The sequence below is a fragment of the Artemia franciscana genome, unplaced genomic scaffold, assembly GCF_032884065.1.
Source record: "Artemia franciscana unplaced genomic scaffold, ASM3288406v1 Scaffold_1463, whole genome shotgun sequence".
In the NCBI taxonomy this organism is placed as follows: domain Eukaryota; kingdom Metazoa; phylum Arthropoda; class Branchiopoda; order Anostraca; family Artemiidae; genus Artemia; species Artemia franciscana.
In genome coordinates, this window is record NW_027062839.1 from 77402 (window position 1) to 97224 (window position 19823).

Below are 19823 nucleotides of genomic sequence, written 5' to 3' on the forward strand. Positions count from 1 at the left end.
ATTCTGTTCAGCATAATTGAAACGTCCAATAACTATACCTTTTGAGGTAACATGACGCCACACAGCCTCTGGAGAACAGTCCTTTAAGTTTGCCCATTGTTTACGTGTAGTATATGTTATTGGGGAGTTTACATACTTTTTTCGGCGGGGCGATGGTGAATTTTCTGCTGGGGAGATTTTCCACGGGAAACATTTTCAATGGGAAGGTAAGTTTCTTGTGGGTGAACTTTCAGGGAAAATTTATGTAAAGTTCTTTTTATTTGTCTTACTTTCGCTGTGCCGACTCAATTTTACGTGTGGAGATGTTGAGAATAATTGCCCGGAGTTAATGTTCACCGGGGTTGAATTTTCTAGAGGACCTTTCCCCAGGAAGGTGGGATTAAAAAAAGCAAGTTTTTTTCCAACTAAAAGTAAGGAGCAACATTAAAGCTTAAAGTGAACAAAAATTATTACTCACATGAAGAGGATTGCTCCCCCTCAACACCTCGCTGTTTACGCTAAAGTTTGAATTTTGTCTTAATTCTTTAATAACGGTCCTGAAACACAAAGGCCGTTTGAACAGAACAATCAGAAGTTTTTTTTTTTAAAGGGCTAAAAAACTTGAGTGTAAAGAGTGAGTTGCTGAGGAGGGAGAAACTCTCCTCATTTATGTAATAACTTTTGTTCGTTTTAAGTTTTAATGTTGCTTGTTAGTTTCAGATGAAGAAACTTGTTTTTTTTAAATCTAACTACTTTATAGTGACGCTATATTGTTATTTCTGTTCAAGTGATTCCCCTCCCAAGATTTTACGAGCAACGGTTCAGTAGCATCACCCATAGAAAGAAAGGAAAAGAAAGGATACTCCAGTTCTTTTCCTGTAGAAGAGGAAATTTTTCCTTGGATGAGTAGCTTTAAATCTCTCATTGAGGATATTTGAAAATTTGAAAATTTCAAAGGCGTACTTGTCATTTACATAGAAAATCTACGACAGATCCGGAAATTTGAACTCCTCGTCTTGAAAAAAAAAAATCGTTTTGGCATCATTAAAAGTAATATATCTTCTTTTTGTTTAATTTTATTCTGCCAATGCTGTCAGACTACTGGAAGACTGCAGAGAGGTGTTTAATAATTCGTTTAAAAGCTATTACTTATTTCCATGTGACCCTTTATAAATTCCTACTTCAAACTTCATTTTCAAGCACCAAAAATAGCAAGTTTGTTTTCATTTCTATAGTCAAAAGGTTGAGAATCGAACAGAAGCATTATTATAATCTTTATGGCTGAAAACAATTAAACGGAGGTACTCAATCCACTCTCTGGTATTTTTCACCTCCCAGCCCCCATAGTAAATGAAAAAAAAAATGAGAATTAAGATTTTTTTCTTTTCATGAAAATAACTGAGTTCTACTTGCAAATATACTGAACTCATTAGAACAGAAATACACATTTCTAGTCTCTTTCAAATTCATATAAGAGATTGTGCCCCAGAAGTCTCATTTTATACCACAGAAAAACAATTTTGGTAGATGTCAGTGAGTAAAAAATTTTGAGGTAACCGATTGACTAAAAATTATTTAAAACTTTTACGTAAGATTTCCCCTTCTCTAAATACCTACCCCCCTCAAAAAAAAAGAATATCAAGTGTTTCTTTTTGAAGAACAGAAAAAAAAAAAATACTAATTACAAACATTAAGTTTCCCTGGTGGAAGTAAAGATTAAAGTTGAAACATACAACAAACAAAAATATTGTTTGACAGCTTATGCGACATATCCGTAAAACTAGGTCTAATAAACCAATATGCTTTTCTGTATTTGTAGAACTTTGAAAAGCTTGTAATTTAATAAAAAAAAACGACATGAAAAAAAGAATGTTGCTTTGGGAGCAAAATGGTCTTTAAGAAACCTTTAGAAAATTCAGCTCTCGATAGGTCTTTTTTTACCGGTCCTTCAGCTCTTAAAGTTGTAAAAGTGAAAACACTTGAAATTTATTTTTTTATATACAATTTTTATATATTTTTCTATATTTTTTTATCTATATGTTCGGAAAATTATGAGCTAAAGAGGAGGACTGACTGCTCTCCAATCACTTTTGACTCTTAAAAAGGGCACTAGAACTTTGAATTTCTAATCAAATTAGCTCTTTCAAAATATCAATGATATTACTTGCTATGATAGAGCAGCGGTGCCAAGCTTTTTATGTAAAACGTTTTCGTAGAAACTTCAAAAAGGGCTCATTCGATTGGAAATTGAGAGGACTAGTGCCCTTTTTATTAGTCGAAAGTGATGGTAGGACAAATGTCCCCCCCCCCTGCGCACCGATCATTTTCCCAAACACTTCCAATAAAAATTTTGAGATGGCAATTTTGTTCAACGTGGTTGGAAGGTCCAGAAATTATGTATTTGAGGATGACAATTCCCTTAGCTCTCAGGGCAAGGGTTTTAAGTCATGCTCTGGAGGCGTATAAGGTTTTTGTAGAAAGTGATGTCGTAAAAACTTCCAAAAGCTCATTTGAGCTTTCATTTAAGCTTTCATGGCTCATTTGATTCAAAACTGAGAGGGCTAGTGCCCCTTTTAGTTATCGAAAGTGATCAGAGGGTGAGTCCCACCCTTGCCCATCATTTCCCCAAACACTTCCGGTCAAAATTTCGATGTGGCCATTTTGTTCAACGTAGTTGAAAGGCCTTGAAACTATGTCATTGAAGATACCCCCCCCCCCTCGATAGTCCTCAGGAAAAGGGTTGTAAGTTATGCCCTTAGGGCGTATAAGGTTTTCATTAAAAGGGTAGTCCTAGAAACGTCAAAAAGGCTCATTCGATTGGAAATTGAGATGACTAGTGTCCCTTTTCTTAGTCAAAAGTGATCGCAGGGTGAATGTCCCCTACCCCACACCCCGCACACCGATCATTGCCCAAAACACTTCCAATCCAAATTTTGAGATAGCAATTTTTTTCAACGTAATTGAAAGGTCCAAAAATTATGTCTTTGAGGATGACGAATCCCCCAATCTTCAGGGCAAGGGCTGTAAGTCATGCCCTGGGGCATATAAGGTTCTTTTAGAAAGTGTTGTCATAGAAACTTCAAAAAGGGATCATTCATTTCGAAATTGAGAGGGCTAGTGCCATTTTAATAATCGAAAGTGATCAAAGGGTGAATGCCCCCCATACCCATCATTTCCTCGAACACTTCCGATCAAAATTTTGATGTAGCCATATTGTTCAACGTAGTTGAAAGGTCTGGAAATTATGTCTCTGAAGATGACAACCCCACCCCCATCCCCGACAGCCCTCAGGACAAGGATTGAAAGTTATGATCTTGGGACGTATAAGGTTTTTATAAAAAAAACGTTGTCGTAGAAACTTCAAAAAGGGCTTATTCGATTGGAAATTGAGAAATCTAGTGCTATTTTTATTAGTCGAAAGCGATCTTAGGGCTAATGCTCCCTCCCTGCGCACTGATCATTTTCCCAAAGACTTCTAATAAAAATTTTGAGATAGCAATTTTGTTCAACGTTGTTGGAAGGTCCAGAAATTATGTTTTTGAGGATGACATATCGCCCCAGCCCTCAGGGTAGGGGATGTAAGTCATTTTCTGGGTATGTATAAGGTTTTCTATAGAACGTCTGGTCATATAAACTTTGGAGGGGGCTCATTGAATTGTTAATCAAATGCTCTAGTGCCCTTTTTGAGAGTCAAATTGATCGAAGGGAAGCTATCCCTTCCCCACACATGTTGTATTTTCCTGAACTATATCTAATAGGAATTTTGAGATAGCCGTTTATTTAAAATTGTCTAAATATCATATAATAAGGCTTTTGGGGTTGAAACAAACCCCAGAGTCTGGGGGCCAGGGCTGCAAGTTATGCCCCGGGGGCATTTAAGGTTTTTATGGAAAGAATGGTTATATAAACTTTAGAGGAGACTCATTTGGTGGGAAATTTGAAGTTCTAATTCCCTTTTAAAAATAAAAAATGATGGAGGGAAGCTAGTCCCCCCTGACTACCCCTCTTCACCAAACAAATCTAATTAAAATTGTGAGATGGCGATTTTGCCCAAAATAGTCCAAAGAAATTATAACTATGCCTCTAGGGTTGACACAATCGCCCCAGTACCCTTGGACAGGGTTTTAAGTCATGCCCTGGGGGTATATAAGGCTTTCATGGATTGGGTGGTCGTGGTAAACTTTAGATGGGGCTCGTTCGATTTGAAGTTGGAAGTTACAGTGCCCTTTTTAAGAGTTAAAATTGATTTGAGAGCAACATCCCCCCCACGTTCGTCATTTCCCCAAAAATATTCAATCAAAATTTGGAGATAGCAATATTACTCATTGTAGTTGAAGGGTCTGGAAATTATGTCTATGAGGAAGACATCCCCAACCCCGCTGCTCTCAGAGCAAGAGTTGTAAGTTATGCCCCGGGTGCATATAAGGTTCTTATAGAAAGGGTGGTCGTATATACTTTGGAGGGGACTCGTTGGATTGGTAATCTGGATTTCTAGTGCCATTTTTAAGAGTCAAAGTGATCAGAGTGCAGTTATACCCCCCTCCCACACACGTGCAAACACGTCCTGTTTTCCCGGGATGCATCCAATAGATATTTTGCAGTAGTCTTTTGGTTCAAAATAGTCCAAAGAACGTATAACAAGGTTTTTGAGGTTAATACAAACCACCAGAGCCTGAGGGCGAGAGCTGTAAGATATGCCCCGGCATTTAAGGCTCATATAAAAAGGATGGTTGTATAAACTCTAGAGGTGGTTCATTTGGTTGAGATTGGAAGTTCTAGTTCCCCTTTAAGATTCAATAGTGATGGAGGTTGACCATTTGCCCCCCCCCACCCACCGCAACTACCCCTCTTTTCACCAAATGTATCTGACAGAAATTGTGAGATGTCAATTTTGTTTAAAATAGTCCAAAAACATATAACAGAGCCTCCAGGGTTAAGGGGACCCCCCAGAGCCACGGAGCACCCCCCAGAGCCCTGGAGCAAGGTCTTTAATCTATGCACTTGGGGCCAAATCAGGTTCTTATGGAATGGATGCTCATATTAAATTCAGTTGAGTCTATTTAATTTTAAATTGGAAGTTATTGTGATTTGACTCCCCCTTCTACGCCCGTCATTTTCCATTACAAACCTCTAAGTAAAGTTTTGAGACATCAATTTTCCATCATTGTTGAAAGGTTTAGTAATTATGCGTTTGGGGATGTCAAGCACCCCCTCCTGGGGCTTCAGGACAAAGGCTGCAAGTTATGCAATTTGTTCTTGTTTATATAGAGTGTATGCTATTGAGAAAAGGTATTCATGTTTGACTTCTACTTTCCCAAACTACGAAGGGCACTAATATGACTCTTTCTGGGAATATTGAGGGTAGTGTTGAATTACACCATAGCTTGTTATATGTATATGGGTTGTCAAAAGGGTGTAACTCAGGAATAACTGAGTATATTAATTTAAATGATAAGGTAGATGATCAATCAAACAGTTCGTGGTAACGAACTGTAGTAAGGAGCGACCCGGCTCAATAGTAACTGAAACTCTAAAAAAACGAAATTTTGATACCAATAGTTACATCAAAAGAATTGCATTTTAATGCTGATTTTAAATTTATAAATTTCATCAAGTTTAGTCTTATCCGTCAAAAGTTACTAGCCTGAGAAAATTTGCCTTATTTTCGAAAAAAGGGGGAAACACCCCCCAAAAGTCATATACTCTTAAAGAAAATCACACCATCAAATTCGGCGTATCAGAGAACCCTACTGTAGAAGTTTCAAGCTCCTGTCTACAAAAATCTGGAATTTTGCATTTTTTGCCAGAAGACAGATCACGGATGCGTGTTTATCTGTTTGTTTTCTTGTTTTTGTTTTTTACAAGGGTGATTGTATCGACCCAGTTGTCCTAGAATGTGAGAGGGCTCATCCAAACGGAAAATAAAAGTTCTAGTGACCAAAAAATTGGAGGCCACCTAGGCCCCCTCCCACGTATATTTTTCCCCAAAGTAGCCGGATCAAAGTTTGGAAATAGCCATTCTGTTCAACTTAGTCGAAAACCTAATAGTCATGTCTTTGGGGACGGTTTAACCCCCCACAGTCCCCAGGGGAGGGGCTGCAAGTTACAAACTTTGACCATTGTATAGGCTACATATAGTAATGAATATTATGAAGTGTACATACGTGTTCAGGGGGACTTCTTCGCATTGGGGCGGGAGTGGGTCGGGGGAGGGGGTTACGAGGGAGGATCTTTCCATGGAGGAATTTATCATGAGGGAAAAAAATTTCCATGAAAGGAGCGCAGGTTTTTCTAGCATTATTTAAAAAGAAACAATGAGAAAATAAATAAACAAATTTTTCACCTGAGTAGCATTAAAACTTAAAACTAACTTAAAATATTACGTATAAAAGAAGGTTTTCTCCTCCACAATACCTTGCTCTTTACGCTAAAGTATTTTAGTACTTTCAACTATTTATTGTACGGCCTTTGTGATTGGGGGTCATTCTTAAAGATTTGGTATAAAATTCAAGCTTTAATGTAAAGAGCGAGGTATTGGCGAGGGGGCAAACCCCCTCATATACATAATAAAAATACACAAATATGGAAGTTCGTTACGTAAGTTAATTCGTAAGATACGTATGTTTATTACTAACAAAAACGTTCGTACAAAAATAATAAAAACTAGTTGTATTTTTTAGTAATCGAAAAATTGGAGGGCAACTAGGCCTCCTCCCCCACCCTTTTTTATTGAAATCATCCGATCAAAACTATGAGTAAGCCATTTAGCAAAAAAAATATACGAATTTCGTTTTAATTGTTCATGTGCGTTGAGACAAAATCAAAACATGCATCAATTCAAAAATGTTCAGAAATTAAATAAAAAACAAGTTTTTTAACTGCAAGTAAGGAGCGACATTAAAACTTAAAACGAACAGAAATTATTCTGCATATGAGAGGGGTTGTACCCTCCGCAACGCCTCGCTCTTTTATGCTAAGGATTTTATTGTTTTAAAAAATAGAGTCGTGAGAAAGAGTCAAACTTTAGTGTAAAGAGCGAGGCGTGGCGGAGGGGACAACCCTCTCATATGCGGAATAATTTCTGTTCGTTTTAAGTTTTAATGTCGCTCCTTACTTGCAGTTAAAAAAATTGTTTTTTTTTTAATTGACCAAAAAGGCAATATTTGCACGCTACAACTACTACAACTACTGCTACTTCTACTGCTACTACAAGTATTATTGCTGCAACCACTACTATCACTAAAACTACCTTCTGTAGCGAGTACTACTAATCCTGAGGATATTGAAAAAAAAATATCTCAGAAAACGTTGAGGGCAAAGTTGAACTGAATCCAAACATACAATATGAACACGGACTGCTGATACGGGCGTATCGGCAATATTTTTTTGAACGGCTCATATCATATCAAGAGGAAATTTCAGGTGCATCAGGTTCAGCTGAACAAAAGGCACATGTTACTGCTGCTATTAATACTGCTGTTACTGCTTTTTACTACTATTAATTTTACACTAATACTGCTACTACTGTTCCTACTACTACCACTACTACTACCACTACTACTATGATACTAATAAAATTAAGGCAACGCATATGAAGGTGAAAATTTGACAGAATATTGAGGAGTATTTAAACCAAATCAAAACATACTATGCGTATGCAGATTGTCAAAAGGGCGTATCTCAAGAATTGATTTGATTATTAAGCTGAAGCTTTCTTAAAGGAGAAGATCAATTCAAAATATATGTATGTCACTACTAACACTAATACCACTGCTACTTTTTCTTATGCTACTACTGCTAGTAAATTACTCCAACTACTTCAATCGCAACAACTTGTAAGGCTTAAAGCATTAAGGTGAAAAGGGTGTCAAAAGCCCACATCAACAATATTTTTGGAACAACTTAACATGTCAATTTGAAACTTCCGGGGCATCATGAAAGCAATGTTCAACTGAACGAAAGGCAATATGCACACGCTACTACCGATACTAATAATGCTGCTACTACTGCTACTGCTAATACTAATAAAACAACAACGCTGCAACTACTTTTATTACCACCGAAACTCCTAAATTACTGTAATAAAAGTACTATTAAGACTAAGTCTATGAAGGTAAAATTTGAGAGAATATTGATGGTAAATTCGAACTAACAAACGATACTATGTGCATTTATATTGCAAAAATAGCGGATCTTCAAAATTGATTTGTATATTGAGTTAGAACTCTTAGAGTAGACTTAAAGGGGGAGATCAATTGATCAAAGGTAATATGTGCACACTACTACTAATACCACTGCTACTGCAACATTTACTTGTTCTACCACTACTATTACTATTGCTACAGTTACTACTTCTATCGCAACTATTTGTAAGGTTAAGAGCATTAAGATGAAAATTTCAAGAAGTATATGAATATACAGGCTGTCAAAAGTGTGGATCGATAATATCATGGCGATGGCTAATTATATTAAGTTGAGAAGCTATACTACTGCTGTTAGGTATACGACTCTACCTAAGGGTATGAAAATGGAAGTTTCAAAAAATATTTTTGAAAATTTATGTTGCACGGAAGACAACCTGCCATCCGTATGCAGGTTGTCAAAAGGGCATATCAGCAATATCTTAGGAACAGTTTCGTGTGTGAAATTAAAACTTAAACGCTTGTTGTTGGGGATGTTGAGCTAACCAAAAGACAATATTTGCATAATAATACTGCTGCTTCTACTCCTACAACTACTACTACTTTTACTATTATTGTTAATGCTACTACTACTACCAATACTGAAGCTGAGTATACTACTATTAAAACTACTCCTACTGCTGCTACTGTAACTACTGGTGCTATTACTACTACTAATAAACATAAGGGTATTAAGGCGAAAACTTTGGGCAATATTGTAGCTGTATTGAAATAAATAGAAACACACTATGCCCACAAAGGTTGCCAATAGGACCTATGAGCAAAGCTTCAGGACTGGTTGATAGTATTAATTTAAAAATTTCATCGTGTGTTGAAGGGGATATTGAAAAAAAAGGTGCTCTGTGCATAGTGCTACTAATGCTACTGCTGCTACTACAACTGTTGCTACTACACAAGCTAAGGGTATTAAGGTAAAGCTTTCAAGGAATATTTAGGCGGGTGCTGAATTGAATCAAAACGAATTATGATCATGTAGATTGTCAATATGATTAGAAAGCAATATCACAATAACGGCTTACATTATTAAGTTAGACATTTCAGGGCAAATTGTGACAGATTTGAACTAGCCAGAAGACACTATGTATATACTTCTGATACTACTTCAATGGTTACTGTAACTAATGACACTAAGGGCATTAAGTTGAAACGTTTAGGGGGAGTTTCGCTTAAACGAAAAAAATATGCACATGCAAGTATTATAAGGGCATATAAGCAGTATCATAGGCACCGCTGCTTTGTCATAGCAAGTAATATCATTGATATTTTAAAAGAGCTAATTTGATTAGAAGTTCAAAGTTCTAGTGCCCTTTTTAAGAGTCAAAAGTGATTGGAGGGGAGTTTTCCTCTTTAGCTCATAATTTTCCGAACATATAAATAAAAAATATATAAAAATGTATAAAAATTGTATATAAAAAAATAAATTTTAAGTGTTTTCACTTTTACAACTTTAATAAATCAGATATTATTAACGTTTTGAGGAAAACATATCAGCATATGTATATTAAACTGAAAATTCACAGTCATTTGTATTTTGCTTCATTAAAGTGAAAATTACGTTCTGGCCTTGGGAAGGCATAGAGGCTTTAAGCCCTACTCATGTTAATTTCTGCTAATTTTGAGTTTGACTCGGTTATTTATTGTAATTTCTGTTCGTTTTGGGTTTCATTTATTTATCCATGCTGATTTGTGGTAATTTTACGCTTGGTAGATTGTTTTATTTTAGTTTTAGTTATTTTTGGTTTATTGGAGTTGTTTTCGTTTCTTTGAAAAACTTATTTTGTAAAAAAAAAAAAGTTTGTTTAATTAATAGTATGAAGGAATAATTTTTCTTTTTAATTCACCTTAGACCTTTACTCCGGTAAAAATAAAATAAAACGAATTCTGATGGATGCTCATCATGTCGATGCTCAGGAAATCAATAAAGTAATTTAAATGATACGATAGTATGCTGGGTATAGACAGGGTCATCAATTTAAAAAAAAGATTTTGCTTGGAAATTATTAGTTAATTGTGTAAATAGAAGAAAAATGGCAATAAATGTTCTTTTTATATACTATTTCGACCACCCTCCTCCTAAGAGTAATACGTGGAAAGTCATTTGAATGGAACTTTTTTTTTACAGCTGCAAACTTGTTTCTGTCGCTAAAGGAAATTAGGGGGGGGGGAATCCCCAGAGGCTCCGCCCTTCGAAATAGAAGCACTAATTGGGAGAGTGGAGGGATTTCGCAGTACTCTCCTAGATTTTGACTGCTTCAAATCAAATTAAAATAAAAAAAAAGATGTCAGCATGGAAGTGTAATTCTTTTAGATTTCCGAGAGTACCAGAATTATTGGTAGCTTTCCAGAGTTTATATGTCTTTGAGTCTCAAAATTAGCTAAATACTGACACGATTTTAGGTATTAAAGAGCACTCAGGTACCTAGGATCCAATTTTAGTCAGAGCATTGTCTTTTGTGTTGGGCTATCGGAAAGAACATGAAGTTTTGTTCATCTCAATTATACAAACTCATTTTTACAGGTCCTTTCAGAATTAATCCTGCTCACCCACAGTTTTTGAGACATTTGGCATCCCCTTCCCGGAACAAGATCCCAAGAGGTAGGAGCCAAACTATATTTTGCGTACTTATTCATTTTTTTCCTCTAATAGGGATTCAACGGCTTATATCACAAAATAGTAATAATTATTCTCAATATTTTTATCTTTGCTACGGCATATAGGCAATCTACCCTTTCTATCGCATATTCTCTTGTTTTATTTTTCGTTTCTTCCTTTCCTCCTTTTCTGTTCGCATCTTTTTGTTTTGGGCTGACCAAAAAAGTTCTTCTTCCACAATTTTAATAGCATTTTTAATTAATTAAAAACCTTACATTACACGTAAGTAGCTGTCCCAAATTTGTACTATTTCTTAATATAACCAGAAAAACTAATTTATTCAATTTTATTATCGGTTTGCTCATCCGAGGAATCTGCACCAAGGTACTGCATTTTGCAAATATTTTACCAATAGGAAATTACTTTTAGGTTCAGGACTTGTCTACTGGGCACAAAAAGAATTATAATCGTTAGAAACATTTCCTGTGTTAATTACTATTGTCTGTTAACATGAAATTTCATAAGTTTGAGAGAAAGCCGAAGTTACCACTATTTATGTCCTTTCAATAGACTTAACGTTTTCAAAATGTGTATTTTAGAATCCAGGCATCCAAGGTGCTCTAATGATCTGACCATGTAAGGTCTAATGATACTTGATTACATAGTAGTAGTAGTATAGTATATTTGAGACAAAAAACCCATAGGGCCATGGCCATAAAAACATACGTAAAAAACATCAATCAATCTATTTTCTATTTATTCAATCAATCTATTTATTCAACAGATAAATTTACAACAAAAACACTTCAACATAGACTCACCCGTAAGGCGACACAAATACAATTAACAACATACAAATACAATTTAAGAATTTAATCAAAAACTTTTGATCAAAACGGTTAAAGCACAGAAAACAATTCGAAAACACTAATACAAACAAACAAACAAATCCATCACATAACACCCTCACGATGGAATACCCACACGAATAAACCGCACCAGATTCTTAATGCTATTAAAACACCTATTTCCCAGCAATTCCCCCCCCCCAGGCTCACCCCTCATCAAATCCAAAAAATTTCCTTTCTCAAGACCCTTAACCCTTCACACTTCCCCAGAAAATGCAATACTTCATTCTAACCCTTCCCAAATATCGTCGTCTTTCACACAGTAGCATAAAATTACCCCTCCAAGAAACTACCCACTTAATATCCTCCGTAGATCGCCTAGCTCTAAAATATAACTCCTCTCCCTGTGCCTCTTTTTACCCTAGAATACAAACCAAGAGAATTTGACGTTCTGGTCTGGCACCCCTGCTTCTGAATTTCTGGTCGACTAAAATAGAATATACCTGTTTGGACACCTCTCCTACTTACCTACCCCTACTACACCCTCTATTCCGTTCACCCTATTTTTATATTCTCTCTAAACTCATTGTTTGACCCCTGGCCCTAATTTTTAACTAAATGTTATTTTGTTCTTTTTTTTTTAGCTCCCTTTAAACCCATTTTTCTTTTTCTTGGCTGAGAATACTTTGTATCTCTGAAGATTCCACTTAATGGTTAGGTTTGAAAATCCACGTCTGGGGAGAACTCATCAGGCTGGCTAGACGGCGAATTCTGACCGGCGTCCCCAGTTGGTTGAGACCCTTTTGGGTGGTCATCTCTTCTGAATAGTCGAAGAGGTTTTTTTTATCAGTTTAGTTCATGTTTTGTATTCAGAGAAACCAATTATAAGTTTCCTACCATTTACAGGTGCCTATGTTTTATTTCCTAACCTAAGTTCCATGTTTGGGAAGTTTCGATTGGATCTTTTGTTTTAGAAGGGTTACTTCTTCTAAATTTTTGTTAGGGAAGAAGATATCTGGGTGCGCGACTTTAAAGATTAATCCGGCTTTTGAGCATAGATAAAGCTACCGGTTCAGTTACACCCAAGGTTCCGCCTCCCTCAACCTAGCATCCAGAATGGTGGTCTGAAGTGGCAAGTGAATAAAGTCCGAAGGAGATTTCCAACGACAATTTTTCTTCTTCCCTGGGACGATTCGGCAGGCTATAAGGACATAACTATAAAAGCCGTAAAATGAATTTGATTAAACGGTCCAAACCAACGAGCCAAGGTTGCCCATATTGGGGCAAAAATGTGCAAATTCCATTCCCAAAAACAAAATTTATTGCTGTTTCTCTACCCCTTCTTATCGTTTTCAAACTTTAATGCATTATAGGAGTTTCTAATTTCTTTTTCAAACTTTTCTAATTTTTAACTGGTCGTCTATAAAGCTGGAATTTTTCGGAAGAATTCGTTTTTAGTTCAGTAGTTTCTAATAGTCTTTTACAGGACATAAAATCAACATATTTTGTTATAATATTCTAATTCTTTAAAATCTCAAATAAGCTTATTTTTCACTAAAATACTAGTTATTTCAGAATTCTACGAACATGAAAACATTTTCGTTTGTTGAAAACATTTTTTTCAAAATCAACATGAGTTATTGTTAAAGCGGGGCATTAAAAATAGGTTTTACTTCGGATTGTTCTTAAACTTTCCCTTACAAAATTTGTACTTTTGTCATACAAAAAGTCCATAATGCATGTTATCCTTGGCATCTTTGAGGATTTGTTGATGAAAAAATCCAATTATATATGAAATAGTATCTTATTTGAAATACAAATATATTTTAGAAACCTGACGGACATTAAACGAATTTAAGATGTACAGTGAATGTAATTTAGGGAAAGTCATATTATTGCTATTGTAATTTTTCTGCTGTAATACTGCAAATATTTTTAACTTTTTGTATGAAAGTATATTATCATTGCATTAGGAGTTCTGAATTAAGCCTTAAAGGCTCATTTCAAATTAAACTGTATCCTCTGGTTGATTTCTTCACGGAAAATCTCCCCGAGAAAATCCCCCCCCCTTAATTTCTCCTCTAGAGATTTTGCCCTTATTCAAATTTTTCCAGCGTAAAATTCCCCCTCTCGCGAAAAATTATCTTCCCGGGAAATTCCCTCAGAAAATCCCCTCTCGCAGAAAACAACCCTAGGAAAATTCCCCTCCCCTTGCATGTAAAATTGAGTAGTTGTAGGAAAAGCAAAATAAATGAAAAAGAACGAAGAAAATGACCGCCCAAACACCCTGCCCGCTCGAAATGTGGAAGTGCGTACCCCCATACCCTGATTCACGCAAGGAAAAGTGTTTTTGTGAAGTTTGTTAGGTACTGTTTTTTAAAACAAAGATAGAATTAGGAAGGTATTTTTCAAACTCTAGGGGTTTGAAAAATTCCAATTGGTATACCTGGCAAAAGCGGAGACTGTAAAAACTTATTTTAATTATATTTTGCTTAAAATAAATACCATAAACGTGTTGAAAGGTACAACAAATAGAACTAAACCCAAAATGAAAATTTCCACGTCGCTAAAAAGATTTTGGCGAAAAAATATTTTGTGCACAAAAATAATGATTTTGGTAATTATTGTTAATTCTCTTATTCTACAGGCTGGTCAATAAAAAAAAATTTACCTAATAATCGTCAATCTAGCACCTTTTTCAGTTCGAATCCTTATAGGACTCTATTTCTGCTCGTCTTAAATTTTAACACCAGGGGACCAAGCTTGGGTCAGTGAAGGGTATTTCCGACATAAAAACGGTGTTATCGGAAGATTTATGAATAGTGGTGACTTGATTGATATCAAACCCCTATCAGGACCACTACCCTTCTCCAACTGTCAAACTTGATTTTGGCTTTTTTCCCCCTGTCCTTTGGTCTCTTAATTTTACTTTGAAAAGGAATAGAGAAAAATATATTAAGCGCGCTAGGAGAGAGGGGGGAGGGGATCGTGAGTTGGCTAGATCGTTTTTTTTCAGGCCAAGAAATGTTAGCATGCCATTTTCAGAAAGAATTATCACGACGTTTTCGAAAATATGTATATATATAGTCAGTCAACTTTTTCGATTTAATGCAAGGTTTGATAATGACATGTTTCGTTAGATAGGGTTTGGTTAGCTCAGGTTAGGTTTTTAGCCGATTTCTGATATTTAAAACCATATTTAACCTAACCTAAACAAACATAATCTAACCTAACTTAAACTTGTACCATCATAGCTTGCATAAGACTGAAAAAGCTGAATCGCAAAGTTAATTGAATCCAAGCAGAGAAAAATGAATTTCAGGCATTAACCGGTGAATGTCAACATTAACCAATATTTCTGATATTCACGGTATATATATATATATATATATATATATATATATATATATATATATATATATATATATATATATATATATATATATATATATATATATATATATATATATATATATATATATATATATATATATATATTTATTTATATATAAAAATAATTGGTCTGTGTGTGTGTGTGTCTGTCGAGTGACATCATGTTTGTGTGTCGACTGACGTCATGTTTTCGACTGACGAAATTACAGACCGGGACATCGGGACACAAATGACGACCGGCACATAGGGAATATAAATGACGACCGGGACACTCAAAGAGAAAGCGACCGGGACACAAGGAATGTTCGATTAGCAATCACCATCAATAAAGCACCGGGACACAAATGACGACCGGGACACAGGGAGTATAAATGACGACCAGGACATAAGTAAAAAAAAAAACTAAAAAAAAAAAGGTAAAAATTACAAAAAAAAATAAAAAGAAAAAAACAAACTAAAAACTAATAAAAAAAACTAAAAAAGCTAAAGAACTAAAAAAAAAATAAAAAAATGAAAAAAAAAAAAAATCAAGGAGAAAAACAAAACTAAAAAAAATAAACCTAAAAAAAAACTAAAAAGAAAAAAAGGACCGGGACACAGGGATACAAATGACGACCGGGACACAGGGAATATAGATGACGACCGGGACACAGGGACACAACTACATCGGGGACGCCGGGAGGCACAGGGGGATATAGAAATGACGACGGGGACACAGGGAATGTTCGATTAGCAATCACCATCAACAAAGCTCAAGGGCAATCATTAGAATCATGAGGTATAACTAAAAAAACTGAAAAAAGGTAAAAAACTAAAAAAAAGACCAATTCAAAAACGAATGTATATACAGACCGGGGCACCGGGACACAAATGACGACCGGGACAACAGGAATATAAATGACACCCAGGACACTCAAAGAGAAATCACAGACTTGGGCACCGGGACACAAATGACGACCGGGACACAGGGAATATAAGTGGCGACCGGGACACAGGGACACAACTACAACGGGGACGCCGGGGGTCACAGGGGGATATATAAATGACGACGGCGACACAGGGAATGGTTAATTAGCAATCACCATCAACAAAGCTCAAGGGCAATCATTAGAATCATGAGGTATAGATCTGAATAGGGATTGTTTTCCCATGGACCATTATATGTTGCATGTTCAAGAGTCGGTAAACCTGACAATCTATTTATATGCACAGACAATGGGACAGCAAAGAATGTTGTATATTCGCAAGTTTTACGTAGTTAAAAACATATATATATATATATATATATATATATATATATATATATATATATATATATATATATATATATATATACTAGCTGTTGGGGTGGCGCTTCGCGCCACCCCAACACCTAGTTGGTGGGGGCGCTTCGCGCCCCCCCCAAGCCCCCCCGCGCGCGTAAGTCGTTACGCGCCATAATAGTTACGCGCCATTGTAGTTGTGTCCCTATGTCCCACCTGTGAATATAGATAGATATATATATATATGGTTTTAACTACGTAAAACTTGCGAATATACAACATTCTTTGCTGTCCCATTGTCTTTGCATATAAATAGATTGTCAGGTTTACCGACTCTTGAACATGCAACATATAATGGTCCATGGGAAAACAATCTGTATTCAGATCTATACCTCATGATTCTAATGATTGCCCTTGAGCTTTGTTGATGGTGATTGCTAATCGACCATTCCCTGTCCCGGTGTCCCGGTCGTCATTTACATCCCCCTGTTTCCTCCGGTGTCCCCGTTGTAGTTGTGTCCCTGTGTCCCGGTCGTCATTTATATTCCCTGTGTCCCGGTCGTCATTTGTATCCCGGTGTCCCGGTCTGTATATACATTCGTTTTTTAGTTTTGTTTTTCTCCTTTATTTTTTTCCTTTTTTTTTCTTTTTTAGCTTATTTAGATTTTTAGATTTTTTAGTTTTTTTATTAGTTTTTAGTTTTTTTTTCTTTTTAGTTTTTTTGTCCCGGTCGTCATTTATATCCCCCTGTTTCCCCCGGTGTCCCCGTTGTAGTTGTGTCCCTGTGTCCCGGTCGTCATTTATATTCCCTGTGTCCCGGTCGTCATTTGTATCCCGGTGTACCGGTCTGTATATACATTCGTTTTTTAGTTTTGTTTTTCTCCTTTATTTTTTTCCTTTTTTTTCTTTTTTAGTTTATTTAGATTTTTAGATTTTTTAGTTTTTTTTATTAGTTTTTAGTTTTTTTTTTCTTTTTAGTTTTTTTGTAGTTTTTACCTTCTTTTTAGTTTTGTTAATTTTTTTTTTACTTATGTCCTGGTCGTCATTTATACTCCCTATGTCCCGGTGCTTTGTTGATTGCTAATCGAACATTCCTTTTGTCCTGGTCGCTTTCTCTTTGAGTGTCGTCATTTATTTTTTTCTTTTTTAGTTCTTTTAGTTTTTACCTTTTTTAGTTTTTTTTAGTTTTTTAGATGAAAATTTTTTTAGTTTTTTCCTTTTTTTCTTTTTAGTTTTTATTGGTTTTTACCTTTATGTTAGCTTATTTTTCAGTTTTTTCCTTTTTTTTTTAGTTTTTTTTTTATTTTTTATTTTTTTTAGTTTTTTACCTTTTTTTAGTTTTTTTAGTTTTTTTAGTTTTTTTAGTTTTTTAGCTTTTTTACTTTTTTTATTAGTTTTTAGTTTTTTTGTAGTTTTTGCCTTTTTTTAGTTTTTTCAGTTTTTTTTTTAGTTTTTTATTGGTTTTTACCTTTATTTTAGCTTATTTTTCAGTTTTTTCCTTTTTTTTTAGTTTTTTTTAGTTTTTAGTTTTTTTAGTTTTTTACCTTTTTTTAGTTTTTTTAGTTTTTTTAGTTTTTTAGCTTTTTTATTTTTTTTATTAGTTTTTAGTTTTTTTTGTAGTTTTTGCCTTTTTTTAGTTTTTTTAGTTTTTTAGCTTTTTTATTAGTTTTTAGTTTTTTTTGTAGTTTTTGCCTTTTTTTAGTTTGACAACTTATTTTTATATATATAGATAGTTTTTTTTTTTTACTTATGTCCTGGTCGTCATTTATACTCCCTGTGTCCCGGTGCTTTGTTGATTGCTAATCGAACATTCCTTTTGTCCTGGTCGCTTTCTCTTTGAGTGTCGTCATTTATTAGTTTTTTCCTTTTTTTCTTTTTAGTTTTTTATTGGTTTTTACCTTTATTTTAGCTTATTTTTCAGTTTTTTCCTTTTTTTTAGTTTTTTTTTATTTTTTATTTTTTTTAGTTTTTTACCTTTTTTTAGTTTTTTTAGTTTTTTTAGTTTTTTAGCTTTTTTACTTTTTTTATTAGTTTTTAGTTTTTTTTTGTAGTTTTTGCCTTTTTTTAGTTTTTTCAGTTTTTTTTTTAGTTTTTTATTGGTTTTTACCTTTATAGTTTTTTTAGTTTTTTAGCTTTTTTATTTTTTTTATTAGTTTTTAGTTTTTTTTGTAGTTTTTGCCTTTTTTTAGTTTTTTCAGTTTTGACGTCACCTGATCCAGTTTTTTCAGGTGACGTCACCTGACACATCCATCCATCCATCCACAGACAACTTATTTTTATATATATAGATATATATATATACAATGGCGCGTAACTAATATGGCGCGTAACGACTTACGCGCGCGGGGGGGGGGGCCAACACCAACTAGGTGTTGGGGAGGCGCGAAGCGCCACTATATATATATATATATATATATATATATATATATATATATATATATATATATATATATATATATATTTATATATATAATATGTATATTGAAGCCCTTCAAAAAGTGGGCATTTAAATTCATAGATATGCACAGTGCACGACTTGTGCAGAGGGGTAATCGAGCTAATAGGCTTACACATATTTTATGATTCTGTAGGATCATACCCACAGGAAACTGGGTGCCCTGAAATAGCTGGGACAAATGAAGTCCTGAAAGATGAGGTTGGTCAACTCCCTTGCTTGCTTCACATTTGAAGACAAAGTTGAGATGTCTGCGTAAGACCTCCAGTCAAGTATTTAATAATTGAAATGTACCATCCAGGCATAGACCATTTTCCTATCGCCGTGAAATATACTTATAAGGATAGGAAACCTTGCACAGATTTATCTTGTTTATGGACATCTGCATGGACCGCGACGTAGTCATCAAAATAGTTTCAACGGCAGATGACATTGTCCCCTATGTCACTCACATAGCACATCAGGAAAAGTCTGAGTCCATTAATATTTTAAAAAGACGAGCCTTCTTTCATTATGCACTCACTGGAACTAAGCTCATTGAGAGTTAGACGGGGACTGTAGTTTCTTAGAAAATGCCCAAAAAATCTCGAGTAGATGATCACACATTTCATGTGCTTGTATTTTTTTCAATATCCTCTCATATCACATTCGTCGAAAGCTTTCTGAACACCAAAATACAGAACCTTAATATTGAACTCTTGGGTGAGAAACTGAATTTACAACTGATGCTGGCTATTCAGCAGTCAAGTGTCAAGTGTTTCCAGCTAAACCCAAACTGCTTATCACTAGTATGGAAACTTGTTGTTAAAACTGACCTTATATACCTCAGTAGAGGCTGATTGCCCTATATGAAGCTTTTTAGGCCGAATCCCTATATGGCTTCTGAATAGGGACGATATAAGTGAATTTCTACTCCCTTGGGAAGGATTTCGAGCCAAAGCAGAGCCAGAAAAGTTATTATTGATGGTCGGTTAGTTCACCAATCGGCATTACAGTCCCAAAGAACATGGCATTGTGCATCAACGTTTGGTTTGTCATCTAGCTAAGCAGATGTGCAATGTGATGTGGAATTTTAGTTATAATAGCCACATG

General features: G+C 35.1%; 1 protein-coding gene across 1 annotated transcript in view; it reads left to right on the forward strand.

Moving 5' to 3' along the window:
• LOC136042551 (uncharacterized) overlaps nt 1–19823 on the forward strand; it is a 71191-nt gene that overhangs the window by 44583 nt on the left and 6785 nt on the right. Inside the window, exon 4 of the mRNA XM_065727519.1 lies at nt 10699–10776. Coding sequence (XP_065583591.1) covers nt 10699–10776 — 78 coding nt within the window. The remainder of the gene's footprint in view (nt 1–10698; nt 10777–19823) is intronic.